The sequence below is a fragment of the Metschnikowia bicuspidata genome, assembly GCF_001664035.1.
Source record: "Metschnikowia bicuspidata var. bicuspidata NRRL YB-4993 chromosome Unknown METBIscaffold_6, whole genome shotgun sequence".
NCBI classification, from domain to species: domain Eukaryota; kingdom Fungi; phylum Ascomycota; class Pichiomycetes; order Serinales; family Metschnikowiaceae; genus Metschnikowia; species Metschnikowia bicuspidata.
The window spans coordinates 582,449-595,569 of NW_017387736.1; the positions used below are offsets into that span (position 1 = coordinate 582,449).

Here is a 13,121-nt window from a genome sequence, read left to right on the forward strand (position 1 = left end):
GTGCCCACGAGGAGTCCCAGGGGCCCTAAGAGGAGCCCCAGAGGGCCAACTAGGAGCCCTACGAAGTGCCCACGAGGAGTCCCAGGGGCCCTAAGAGGAGCCCCAGAGGGCCAACTAGGAGCCCTAGAAGTGCCCACGAGGAGTCCCAGAGGCCCTAAGAGGAGCCCCAGAGGGCCAACTAGGAGCCCTAGAAGTGCCCACGAGGAGTCCCAGGGGCCCTAAGAGGAGCCCTAGAAGTCCACCACGAGGAGCCCGCTGACCGCGGCCAAGTGGCGCGTGGTGAGCGTGTCGCTCGAGTCGGTGGCGGGCGGCAACTGCGTGGGCACCGGCAGCGCCACGCCCTCGTCGTCCGAAGCGTCGGAGCCGTCGCCGTAATCGGCGGGCGGCGCCGCGGCCGCCGTCACGTTGTCAATGCCGTCCACCTCCGTGGGCGCCGCCTCCTCGAGTCTCTGTGCGTTGGCCCGCAAGATGGCCTCCCGCACAAAGAGCCGGATATACTCGGCGGAGAGCGCCACAGCGGACGAGGTGATGCGTGTGGATGCGTTTGAAAACGACACCTCGCTGAACACGCGAGCGATTGTGGTGGGCGCAACCATTCTTTTATGATTGCGGTTGGGAAGCCTGACGCTCGAAGATCGCGGTTGGGAAGCCTGACGCTTGATGGTCGTGGTTGGGAAGTCCGACGCTTGATGATCACCGTCGAAACGCTTTCAACAGCCTGGGCAAATTCAAGTTCCGGTGAGACTACAGACTCTCGTGGGCCTTGCTGATCTCGGGCGTCGGTGAGCTTGATGTTGGGGCCAAGTGGCGGAATCAGGGCCAGAGTCGTTGGTGATGCGCGGGCCCTGGCCCCGCGCGGCCCTGTTATGAATGCAGGGCAGGACGCATCCCCCGGACCGTGGACCTACTGCCTTGCCAGAGCAAGCCGGGAACGGAAAGGCTGCACAAAACAGCAAACACAAAACAGCAAACCCACTTGATTATAAGGAAACTCCCGATCATGGGGACTAGATGGGAATCTTCGAGGCATAATGCCATCCCATCTCTCCTGCCAGATCAGGTCGTCCCGAGAGCTCGGCATGACTTCCTGGCTGTCCAATGGTACCAACCGTGGTTCCTGAACATGGATAAAGACATTATGTAGACCGCTGCAGAACACAAACTAATCCTCCCGGACTGACGTGGCCATCTGCGAACGAGTGGTTCTCGGGGTCTTCCCTTGGCAATATGCACTAATAAGGCCACGGAGACAAGTCCAGCAGACTTCAGGACTCCAATGGAACACCGAAACTCGTCTGCCTTGCGCGCAAGGCTAACTGTCGGTGTCATATTTACGTGAGTCAGTCGAACATACTCAGAAAGCGCCCTTCCAATCCCATCGCACCAGCAATCTGGCCAAATTGGCCAACGCCCAACTTGCATCGACTCCCAATTCGGAGAACAGAATCTTTTGTTTTCGGAGGTGGCCAAAATAGCCCCCTCAAAATACGACTGCTCCTAGCCACTGTTCTAGAAATGGCACGAAGGACCAATCTGCACAATCAACGTACATTTGGGTCTGCCGCGCGGCCTGGCTTGCGTTCGGTGGGCTCGTCCATCTTCCAAGGCCATATCATTTTTTCGTGAGTCTCTGCTTTTTTGTGAGTTTTGCTTCTATCGTGAGTTTCACTTTCATCTGAGTTTCGCCTTCATCTGAGTTTCGCTTTTTTCGTGAGTTTCGGCTGTATTTCGTAATCTTTCGAAAAACTACATTCAATCTCGGCAGCCTACAACACTCGATCCAACGGCTCGTTTCACTTGCCATACACTGCCCCGCCAAAACTCCCGATCTGGCCATCTGTCGAAAGGCTTTGATCCCCAAACATCTTCCTGCCCATGCCCACTCTTCAAGGCGCCTCCAGGGCGTCGTCGTTTATCTCGTTGTTCAAAACAATCGTGGGAGCGGGCCTCTTGTCCATGCCCTTGGCGTTTTCCACCGACGGCATGGCTGGAGGCGTTTTGATCGTGCTTCTCGCCGCCATCACTTCTGGGTACGGCCTCTTCCTCCAGGCTTATGTGTCGAAGTACGTGGCCACAGGACACGCCACGTTTTTCAATGTCTGCTCCGCCACATACCCGGCACTCTCGGTGGTGTTTGATCTTGCAATTGCCATCCAATGCTTCGGCTGTGCCGTCTCGTTTTTGGTCTTGATAGGCGACCTCATGCCTACGGTAGTGCCCATGATTCCTGGCGTGCCCGCGGATCGAGTCCGTACTTTCTGGATTGTGGCATCAGCGGCCCCATGCGTTCCGCTCTCGTTTCTCAAGAACCTAGACTCGCTCAAGTCCACGTCGGTCATGGGGCTCGGCGCCATTGCGTATCTTTGTGCCTTGGTCGTTTGTGAAAAAGCCCTTGGACATGTCCCTGCAGAGCTCACGGGTCCTATCCGATTGACCCCTGCGTCTTTGGAAGGCGTGTTCTCGACATTCCCCATCATGGTGTTTGCCTTTTCCGGCCATCAGAACATGTTCTCCATCATCAACGAAGCCCAGGATAAGTCGCTTGCCTCATTGACGGCATTGATCAAGGCCACTATACTATGTGCATCGTTCCTCTTTATCATCGTAGGCGTCAGCGGATACTTGACCTTCGGAAACCTAGTTGGTGGCAATGTCGTGCTACTATATCCGAGCTCATTCTGGACCCAGTTTGGCCGTTTCGCAATAGTCTTCATGGTGGTCTTTCTGTTCCCGTTGATGATTCATCCGGCAAGAATCTCTGTCAACAACATACACCACTGGGTTTCCGAGCGTGTATCCGGAAGCATCGGCCGTTCGAGCCAATCTGCCAACGACGAGACATATACATTGTTGGGTGACGGCGAATCTTCTCCATCTTTCAAGCCACAGAGAATCGTCGTGCCGTTTCCCCAAAACACATTCTTTATCATTACAATCGTGCTTTTGGCAGTGGCTTACACGTTGGCAGTCACCCTTGAATCGTTTGCGCTTGTGATTGCTGTGATTGGTGCTACTGGATCCACGTCAATCTCTTTCATTTTGCCTGGTTTATTTGGCTACAAGTTAATTGGCTCTGAAGCTGAAACGCCCAGCAAGAGGGAAAGGACATTGCGGTTGTTCGCCTTGTTCCTCACGATCTGGGGTTTCGCAGTCATGGCTGTGTGCCTTTACGCGAGTCTTGCCCTATAATAACGGCTATGATCATCCACGCGAGTTCAAGCGCAAACAGCATTCACGTAAGGTTTCAATTGAGAAAATCTATTTAGTGTCAGCGGGGCTGTCTTCCTGTTCGTTATCGGTGTCTTCAGTCCCGCTTCTCACGTCTTCGGCATTTTGGCCGCGGATGACACGAAGTATGACCTTCCCAATCATATATAACCATACGAGCGAAATGATCTGCAAACCTCCCAACAAACTCAAAAACCCGTTAATCACGTATGAGTTCCAGCATCGTTTCTGAAGCATGCCTGTAATGCACTCGCTTGCCAGCATTAGTTCGGTGGATCTGTGCCAGGAAATGTAGAAAAGGTAATTATAGACGCCGTGCCTCAAGGCGACCCATGCCACCACGAAAAGACCAAACATGGCGTCGCATGCACGTGTGTAGCTGGAGTATTTCAAGATTTTTGCCGTGGACAAGAGAATGTCCACTGAGTCCATGATCATGAGAATCAAATTGCCGATGCGGTTGAAGTAATAGTAATACGAGCCAATGACCAACGAGCAGGTGACAATATGGTGGAAGAACATCTGCACAAAATCCTTCCTTCTCTCTTCAATGTTCAATGCAACTAATTGATGTAGCCAGAAGCCGATCGATATGAGATAGTATTTCTTGAAGAGAGCGGTCATTTTGTAGTGGGGCCAGCCAATGAAGATGTTGTCAATGTTGTTCCAATACGGTGAATGGTAGTAAAGATAGAGACCGAAGGCAAAGGAAAAACAATAGTAGACGACCGACCAGCTCTGTTCAGCAAACCGCACCCGAGCCTTGTGGGACAGCACCAGAAAAAAGTGTTTGGCAATGGGGTCGAATAGATATTGCATCAAAACTGCCCGCATGAATGTGAGTAAGACTACCCAATAGACAACGTGGTAGCAGTCGTTGATGCCGATATCATAGTAGCTAGTTCCCTCTAGACGATCGCTAAGATATTGTAAATGCAAAAACTTGGACGCACATTTGTGGAATGACAGAGAGAGCCGAGAACCAAGCAAATCCCCGAGATATAGAACGGCCAACAAGTTTCGTGTAATGGCGATCTGATGCCTGTTGATGAACTGAACGACGAAACCTTGTGAGGAAGGCATATCGGGCGAGACCAGCAGATACTTTTGCCTGATTTCTATGTATGAAATTAAGTTCCAAGTGGCTCAGTGGGCGACGGCACTGGCTTGTGTGGATGCAAGAGAATGGGATATTTTTGTCGCCTCAGTAGTCAATTCCGTTGTCAAAGAGATAGCGCAGAGAAATTCTGTCTGATTTTTTCGTGATTGAGTACTCTCGAACGCGAAACTTTTTTTTGTTGATTCAGCGAGGCTGCCGCGTTGAGTAATCCCAGATCTGAGCAGATCCTGGGGCTGAAAATCAACGAGCGGCTCGGGGAATGTCAAGGGCGGCACATCCAGAAGACGGAGAAAAATATTCAGGCCCACCAACACCGACTTGCTGAAAACCTAGCTTTTTTCTCAAATATTGTGGATTTCGATTAGGGCGTATGCGGCTGAGCTAAACCCAGTGATTCTAATTTGGCCGCGCTCTGGGGCCAGGGCCAAAGGGAGCTATTATTGGGGAGGATGGCGCGCGGTGTGAACGCAGGTCCTCATCAAGCTGCGAACAGAGTACGTCGCACTAAACGTGGCAGGACGGAATGGGCTCAGTACCACAGCGCAGTGCGAGAACGCCCAGCCAATGCGAAGACTTCGGAATGTCAAAGGAATGCACGTGACGAACTTGGCCGAGTGTTTGTACCCACCATTTTGTTGTTCTCCCAGCTCAAAATATAATTGAACAACTACTGTTTTTTTTAATTGTCTCGCAATTGGTGTTGACATGATCAGGCTCATCGCTCGGGCCAGGACCTGGCAAGTGCGCCAGCCTGAACACGACTTTGCATGCAAGGCGAGGCAACACAAATTAATTGAATAAGCAGTCTTGCGGTTAACTCGTAAGACACTTGATTTTCTTCTTTTTCAAAAAAAAAAACTCATCATTGAAAATTTTTCAGTAGTTCTCCCAAAAGCCTTTCAGAGCGTCTGGTTATGTCTTTAAGATTAGTGACTTCAGATCAAGTACGCGTCCATGGCCTGGTCGTGGCCACTATGAGCTTGAGCACTTGTAGAAAACCAAAAGTATTGGATTCCCGCCAGCTGAGTCTTATCGACTCAACAACATGTACTGCAACGCCTTTCGCACCAGACTCTCGTTGTAGTTGTTCCATGCAAAGTACAAGCCAATCATCTCTTGCATTGCCTCCACGACCTCGTCGAGGTTGACATGTGAGTGATTGAAAAAATTCATGAACCTTTCGATTTTGAGTGTGTCCTCGTCCAGTCTCTGACTCTCGAGGTTGTCTCCCGGCTGTAGCCCCATATCCGATTCTCTGTTCGTGGCGGTCAAACTCATGAGATCTTCGATATGCATGGAGCCCTGCTTCCCCTCCGCGTCTATACCCAGCGATCCTTGTGCCCGTATTGAGTTGAGACGTTTCTCCAAAATGATGGTGATGTAGATGGCGGCCATGGCTATAATGTGGGGAGGGAATATCAAATGTAGGTCTGTGATGTAGCTGTCGTTTATGAGTGACCAGGAGTGCTGTAGCTCGACATTGGAAAGCGTAAAGCCGTACACGCTGGCGTTCTCGCGGAGAAAGTCCCGCACTTGCAAAAGCGACCGATATGGATGGTGGAGCACCAAGTACATGTCCATTTCTTCGATGAGGTAGAACTCGAACTCGGCCAATTTGCTCACGTCTTGCGGGATATACTCGGGCCAAAGGTTGCGAGCTTCGGACACAATGAGCCGGATGTGTTGAGGGCATTCTTCCATCTTACACGCAACGTAGAGACACGTCGTCACCAAAAGATACACGTTCACTTCCTTAATGGACACTCGGGTGAGAAATCGGGAAAGGTATATTTCCGAGCTGGAAAGTGCAACCTGCCGCACGTTCAAGCGCCGGCCGAGCTTCACAATCAAGTTGTGCAAGTAGATCTTCATATTCACATCGCAATTTATGTGCGGGTAGTCTTTGATGAGCCCACTTTGGATCATTTTCTTTTCAAGAAGAGCGAGCCGCCGGCGGTTCTCAACTAGCTGTTCTCGCGTGACCTGCCAGTTTGTTCGTTGGGTCGACGACCAGTAATCTGCCGACATTCGCTACAGGCGTTTGCACGTGCCGGTTCCGGGAGGCAGAAAGCGTGGCAAAAAGGCGGGGATTTGCTAGGGCGTTTTATTAAATTCCGCAACTGTGAATAGAACTAACCGTGTGCTTGGTACAAGTGTTCACAAATGCATAAATGGACACGATGTGGGATGGTTTCGTGACCGACACGCTGGTTTGGGCCAAGCTTTCTGATCTCGACTGGACAGTGCGGTTTGGAGACCGGGCCTGCCGGAACGGCCCTGACGGTTGCGAATAATCTGAGTCTGAGATCTGCTGACGTGTGACCGGCACAAGGTATTGGCGCCGCTTGATATGTTTGTATTGAGGTAAATTGGAGGGTGACCGAATAGCAGGTTTCTTCAAAATGCTCCGTAAAAAGATATTTTAGGTCTTCATGCTAATCGTGATGTTGGGGGTGGGTACGTGCAGAGCATGTTGCGGTGTGACCAGCGATCCATGGCATTTCGGACATGCGTCTATGGGTACAGTGTAAATACCGGGAATTCGATAATGTTTTTGATAATGTAAATTCTGAGGATTTGATAATGTGAATTGGGCTTTGATGGCATCAAAAAACAGTTTCTGTTATTTCAACGGACGTGTGCCTGATCCGCCGCAACGCCGCCATTTACATGGCACACTATATTAGTTCACTGCAGACTCGCCACAGCACTTGCTTCACACGTTGAGTACCGTGATCCTCGGCAGTAGCTCTGGGTCTAATTTCATCGAACATCATGAGAGTTTCTCGTTCGCCCAGTGCCCCATACATGTGGCCATTTCTGCTCAAAATCAAGATAATCATGAGTGCCAAAGCAGGCCAGGGACCTCCGCGCACCGGGTGATATAACTCCATCATGATCCCATCCGGAATCTTCATCCTCGGCTTCATAAGGCCAGCAAATAAAAAAGTCGAAAATAGAATAATCCAAAAACAGCACAAAACAGCCCGCTCTTCGCGGAGTCGGCCATCAATACCATCTAGAACGGTTTGCGCTTCTCCCCGGCATCTTGCCGTGGGTCTACCCAATGCGGAGTGCTGCCTCGTATATTCTCGGTGCAATACCCATTTATTAGGTGTGCTCACCTCACCCCAGGATTCTATACTGCCCCCTCCTCCTTGAGAATGTCGCCCAACAAAAACTACCACACCTCGAAACCAGAGGTGGATTCTGCAATTGACCGCGACGCCCCGGAGCATCCGGTAGCCCAGCTTTTGGATGAAGACGACTACTTCCATTCGCACTCGGCCCCCTCCTATTTGGCCGAGGTCGAGGACCTGGTCTCTCAGTTTGTAGACCACCACATGGCCACCGGCAAGCGAGTCGTGTTGGTGACTAGTGGAGGAACCACGGTGCCTTTGGAAAATAACACTGTGCGGTTCATTGACAACTTTTCTGCCGGCACGAGGGGTGCCACCTCTGCCGAGTACTTCTTAGAAAACGGTTATGCGGTGATCTTCTTGCACCGAGAGTTCTCTCTTTTGCCCTACTCGAGGCATTACAGCCACACGACAAACTGCTTCTTGGACTACATGGTTGAGAAAGACAACAAGGTGGAAATCAATCCGGAGTTGGCCGACGAGATGCTCGTCGTGTTGCGCAAGTACAACGAGGCCAAGAGCTCGCGGTCGCTTCTCCCCATTCCTTTCACCACCGTGAACCAGTACCTCTACACTTTGCGCTCGGTTTCTGAGATCTTGAAGAGAATCGACTGCAAGGCCTTGTTCTATCTAGCTGCGGCGGTTTCGGACTTCTTCTTACCTTCCTCGAGGTTGCCAAAGCACAAGATCCAGGCGCAGCCCAGTGGAAAGTTGGTCGTGGACTTGGAGGCCGTGCCAAAGTTCCTCAGGCGCTTGGTGGACAGCTGGGCCCCGCAGGCAATGATCGTGTCGTTCAAGCTTGAAACTGACAACTCCATTTTGATTCAAAAGGCGAGTGAAGCCTTGCGTAGATACCACCACCAATTGGTCATTGGTAACTTGTTGCAGACCCGCAAGAAAGAGGTCGTCTTCGTGACGCCCGATGGCAAAGAGAACTGGGTGCGTTTGACCCAGCATGAGATCGACGAGCATGCCGAAATTGAGAGTCTCGTCATCCCTTCTGTTATTCTGGAGCACGAAAAATGGATAGTCAAGTGGAATGCGGCGAAGGGTGACTCCAGGTGAAGCTGTGCGAATGAAATCGTCTAAGTACCGAACAAAATGAATGAGCATATGCTAGACACATGCTTGGATGGATTCACTCATCGAATATCTAATTATGGTTCTCTATTTACAAAAAAGAGATCCCGACGCCGTACTGAATGCCCTTTCTCAAGTAGTCGGTGGAATGCGCAGTTATGGGTAGCACGAAATTGAGCTCAAACCTAGCCAGTGGGTGATTGTAGAGAATGCCAGTGCCGATACTGATGGAGTGTTCCTTCGTGAGTTTCTTCACCACGTTGGGGAAAGTGTCGCCCCCTTTCACAAGCTTGCCGGAATTGACAAATGTGTGGAACTTGAAGTTCGAGTCTTTCGGCGTTCTTGGTATGTGAGATAGGAGGGACAACCCTCCACTGAGGAAGTAGTCTCCTCCAACAGAAGAGTTGTTCTCTTTGGGCCCTAAGCCCTGCAGCAAAAACGAGCGGACGTCGTTGGGTCCACCCATGTGAAACCTGTCTAGAACATTGCTGGTCCTGTTCGCTGTACCAAAGAGCGCACCTGCCTTGTTTGACGCGATCAACGTCTGGGTTTCGCTCAATTTGCATGCCATCTGGCCTTCCCATACAAGCTTTGTGAACGAAACGTTGTTGAGCCGAAAGAGCCCACATTTCTCGATCCCAACACGTGCGAAGCTCCCTATTGTCGGCGTGATGGGGTGATCGCGTGTGTCGTACTTGATATTGAACAACACTGACGATTTGAACGTGTCTTTCAGCTGGCGGATCACCTCCATGGATCGCGAGCCGTGGTTGCTGAGTCTTCTCCAGGCATTCTCAAACGAGAGATCAAAGTTGAGCTTGGAGTCGAGTCTGCTGGAGATCTTGTGCGTGGTGCCCTTAGTATCCACACTGCTCTGGATCCAGTCGAGGTTTCTCGTGTTGACATAGACCAGCGAGTCCCAAAGAAAGCGCGAGTAGTTGTTGATGGGCTGCGAGTAGTTGAACACATAGGACGAGGGGGTTTTCGTGCCTGTCACTGCATCGAAGACAACGTTTTCAGCGCCACCAAAGAGATTCTTGAGCTGGAACTGTATGTAGCCGTCGCCCTCCCCATTGCCGATATTCGTGCCTGTTTTGGCGTAGAATTTCTTCTGTGGCACAATGTTGAAGACAGGAACCAAGTCTAAGGTGCGGGGCGGCGCCCGTGACCAGGGCTGTTTCGGGAGCTGGTGCAACGATACTTGGCACTGCTCTAGAATATCGTGTTTTGCGAGATTGCGATAAACCTCATCGGTGCTCTTGAGGAACTGTGCGAGCGTGACCAAATCCCGCTCTAGTAACGGACGCAATTGTGCGGCAAGAAACGAGTTGCGAAGATGCTGGCTGTTGGTGACTTGCACGTTTTTCGTCCGCACGGGAATGGTGGAGTTTTCAGCAAAGAGACTTTCCAAGAACGCTCGGCTCTGTTCGACCATGAGCTGCTGTTTTTCATCAACGACGGTGTGGAGTTTTTTTTCTTCCGGGGTCAAAGCGGGCTCCGCCGACTGGGCCGGAGAGAGTCTTTCCATGAGCAGGTCATCGTGATCGAGCGACATTGCAGAGGAAGAATACTACGTTTGGCGAGGTTCCGCTTGACGCGATTTGCTTCCCCGGCGCCCATCCTGCAGAAAGCACGCTACAGTTCAGAATGAGAGTGATACACGAGTGAACATCAAACGAATGAGGCGGAGAACAAATAACGAGGCTGTTTTTTATGAGTGGTCTTCGGATCGTCCCAGGGTCTATATCGCCAACATCACGGCGTACGCCCCACCAGTACAGCCGGCGCGGCCAGTACGATATCGCGAAGAGACCGGAGGCGGGGCATGCGTAAAGCCGCCGCTCACTGTGGCGGCAGTACCGACACGACAGGCACTTCGGGCGCGTTGGGGTTCATGAACTCGCCGTCCGGTAGCTGGATGCCCGAGGAGACGGAGTCCGTGTTCTGTTCTCGCGTGTCCTCCTCGACCAAGAGCTTGATGCACTCGCGGCCAGACTCGGTCTGGAAGTGGCGGCGTAGCGCGTCAGCACGCGCGAACTTGCGCCCACAGCCGAACGGCGTGCCGTCGCGGAGAATGCCCCGGCACTGGTACTTCTTCTCGCCCGAGTGCAACTCCTCGTGGCGCTTGCGGTCGTGCTGCCGCGCAAAGGCCTTGCCGCAGATGTTGCAGATGAACGGGCGGTCGTCGGTGTGGGTCCTCAAGTGCGACTTCAAGTTGTAGGGCCGCGTGAACTTCTTCTCGCACAAGTGGCACGCGTACGAGGAGGGGTGGATCTGCGTGCGCTTGGACACGGACGCCGAGGACGCAAGCTCGAGCATCTTCTCGCGCGACGACCTGGCCGTCTCCGCGTCGTCCGCGCGAGGCGTGCTGCCGGCGTCCGGCGCGTTCTCGGAGGCCTGGGGCCCGGCGGCGCTCGCCACGGAGCCGGACCGCGAGCGCGAGCGCGAGCGCAGCTGCGCCCGCACCTTTAGTAGGTGCACCGCCTGGCGGCCGCGGCGCATGTTGCTGTAGTCTTCGGGGCGGAGAAACGACTCGGGCTCCAAGTCCGAGTACGCGGACTCGCCGGGGCTCGGGAGGTTGGCCGAGTACGGGCTCAGGCAGCTGTTCCACGAGGGCGACGGGCTCGGCGGGTTCCCCGAGAGCGACGGGCTCGGTGCCCGCGCCGGCTGGCCCGGCGGCTGGAGCTGGTTGCCGGAGTAGTCGAGCCGCGGCTCCAGCGGCGAGTTGTGCGAGGAGTTGCTGAAGAGCGACGGCGTGCGCGCGGCCACGAGCTCGGGCGCCTGCTGGATGGAGATGGTGACCTGCGCGTCGGGCGCGGCCGCGTGGCCGTTGTAGCTGGAGAGGTTGTCCTCGGTGAGCTTGTTTGCGGGCACCTCGTGCTGGCCGTAGAGGCCCTGGAACACGTCGGCCGCCGGCCAGTGCTGCTGGCCGAACATGGCGTCCGCGCCAAGGGGCGCGCCCGTGGCCGGCGCCTGCAAAGCCGCGGCATACGCCTGCTGGGCGCTGCCGTGCCCCGTGCGCGGATACACGCTGTCGGCGTACAAGCCGTGGCCCGCGGCGCCCATGTCGGCCAAGTTGGTGCACGAGATGGAGCCGCCCAAGCCGATCTCCTGGCTGAACGTGTCGTGGTGCGGGGCCTGGTCAAAGAAGCCCGCCGGCGGCTCGGCCGCGCCGCTGAAGTGCGACGCGGCGTCGTGGAACAACGAGTGCGCGTTGGACGCGGCGTCCGAGTACACGGACTGCGTGGTGAGGCGCTCCGTGGCCTGGAGCCCGTAGCCGGGGTCTATGCTGGACGGCGAGAGGAAGCCGGGGCTCTCGGGCTTGGCGTGCTGGTTCGGGTTGGCGAACATCACGGGGTCGTAGTGCTGGGCCGGGGTCTGCGAGAACGCCGGGTTCTGTGTGGACAGGGCCGGGTTCTGTGTGGAAAAGACCGTGTTTTGCCGGGCCGTGTGCGAGTACGCCGAGCTCTGGCCAAGGAACAGCGAGTAGTCCTGCTCGGGGACGCGGCGGGCCGGGCCCAGCGCGTCGTTTGCAGGGCCGTCGGCGGCGGCGCCGGCGGGAAAATCTCCAAAGTCCAAGAGCGGCGGCGACGTGGGAAGCATGCCGTAGTAGTGGTCGTCCTCGCCTTCGGCGGGTAGATGTGCCATGTTGGCCGGTGCGCTTGGAAAGGGGGTCGCTCCGCGCAGGGGCCGGTGCAGAGAAGCTGGGGCCGGTGCAGAGAAAGTGGGGCCGGGGGTGGGGGCCACTGGTGCGCAGCAACGGGAAACCGGGGTTTCTGTGGTGGTCTTGCCGGGGCAGGTTTAGGGACTCGCTTGGGAGGACGGGGGAGCCTGGGCCGCGCAAAACAACACAGAAGACAAGTCGCGGGAGCGCCAATAGATGCCAGTCCAGGAGACAAGAGGGGGCTGGCTGTGGGAGCAGAAATTCAGGGGGGGGAGGCCGGGGAGTATTGCAAATCCGCTGGCCGGGCAAGAAAAAGAGTGGTTGGCGGGGCCAGCTCCGGAACGATGTCCAGGCGGCGGCCTGTGTGCAGGCCCGGCGTGGGCCCCAGAGCAGCCCGTAGCGAGGAAGGCGCACCTGGCTCCTCTATTGTCTCGTGGATGTAGCCAAGAAAGACAGCGCTTACAGCGCTTGCGGGTGTGCCCGCTTGTCGCATGGGCTTGTTTCAGCGGATTGTCAGCAGGTCCGAAAAACAGGCCCATTGTTCCGGCCCAGGCCCTGGACCCAATTGCTCGTGCGATCCATGGGGCCTGCGTGCGACTCCCCAGCCGCATATACGGCCTCAGCAGAGTTCGGCGGCCCCGGCCAAAAAGCAGGCCCACCGCGAAAAGACCGGACACTTCTCGGCTTGAGAGTTTCTTAACCCAAGCACCTTCGGGCAGACAGAAACTGCGCTCGCGCCGTCTTGGTGGATGCGGGCCTGCGGACGTCTGTTCTCAAATGAGCCTTCGCTCGGCCAGCGAGTGGAGCTTGTGTGAGCTTTTGTTTTTGTTTTTGTTTTTGATTTTGTTTTTGTTTTTGATTTTGATTTTGTTTTTGTTTTTTGCTTTTT

General features: G+C 54.5%; 7 protein-coding genes across 7 annotated transcripts; 2 read left to right on the forward strand and 5 right to left on the reverse strand.

Moving 5' to 3' along the window:
- Positions 1 to 230: 230 nt before the first annotated feature.
- On the reverse strand, positions 231 to 596 carry METBIDRAFT_46243 (uncharacterized protein; the record flags this gene model as incomplete). Its single annotated transcript, XM_018858015.1, has 1 exon — positions 231 to 596. The coding sequence occupies one exon, from the start codon at positions 594 to 596 to the stop codon at positions 231 to 233; it is 366 nt and encodes a 121-aa protein (XP_018710167.1).
- Positions 597 to 1,428: 832 nt separating this feature from the next.
- METBIDRAFT_218011 (uncharacterized protein) lies at positions 1,429 to 3,224 on the forward strand. Its single transcript, XM_018855107.1, has one exon. It carries the CDS (start codon positions 1,876 to 1,878, stop codon positions 3,187 to 3,189), a length of 1,314 nt encoding a protein of 437 aa, XP_018710168.1. The 5' UTR covers positions 1,429 to 1,875; the 3' UTR covers positions 3,190 to 3,224.
- LAC1 (Lac1p) lies at positions 3,224 to 4,548 on the reverse strand. The gene has a single exon (XM_018855105.1). It carries the CDS (start codon positions 4,309 to 4,311, stop codon positions 3,259 to 3,261), a length of 1,053 nt encoding a protein of 350 aa, XP_018710169.1. The 5' UTR covers positions 4,312 to 4,548; the 3' UTR covers positions 3,224 to 3,258.
- An 829-nt stretch (positions 4,549 to 5,377) lies between these two features.
- Positions 5,378 to 6,376, reverse strand: SSN8 (cyclin-dependent protein serine/threonine kinase regulator; the record flags this gene model as incomplete). The annotated part of the gene is made up of 1 exon (XM_018859102.1): positions 5,378 to 6,376. One exon carries the CDS (start codon positions 6,374 to 6,376, stop codon positions 5,378 to 5,380), a length of 999 nt encoding a protein of 332 aa, XP_018710170.1.
- Positions 6,377 to 7,512: 1,136 nt separating this feature from the next.
- On the forward strand, positions 7,513 to 8,553 carry METBIDRAFT_45730 (phosphopantothenate--cysteine ligase; the record flags this gene model as incomplete). The annotated part of the gene is made up of 1 exon (XM_018857955.1): positions 7,513 to 8,553. The coding sequence occupies one exon, from the start codon at positions 7,513 to 7,515 to the stop codon at positions 8,551 to 8,553; it is 1,041 nt and encodes a 346-aa protein (XP_018710171.1).
- A 106-nt stretch (positions 8,554 to 8,659) lies between these two features.
- Positions 8,660 to 10,123, reverse strand: SAM50 (SAM complex subunit; the record flags this gene model as incomplete). Its single annotated transcript, XM_018859103.1, has 1 exon — positions 8,660 to 10,123. The coding sequence occupies one exon, from the start codon at positions 10,121 to 10,123 to the stop codon at positions 8,660 to 8,662; it is 1,464 nt and encodes a 487-aa protein (XP_018710172.1).
- A 287-nt stretch (positions 10,124 to 10,410) lies between these two features.
- CRZ1 (DNA-binding transcription factor) lies at positions 10,411 to 12,216 on the reverse strand (the record flags this gene model as incomplete). Its single annotated transcript, XM_018854351.1, has 1 exon — positions 10,411 to 12,216. The coding sequence occupies one exon, from the start codon at positions 12,214 to 12,216 to the stop codon at positions 10,411 to 10,413; it is 1,806 nt and encodes a 601-aa protein (XP_018710173.1).
- Positions 12,217 to 13,121: the final 905 nt, after the last annotated feature.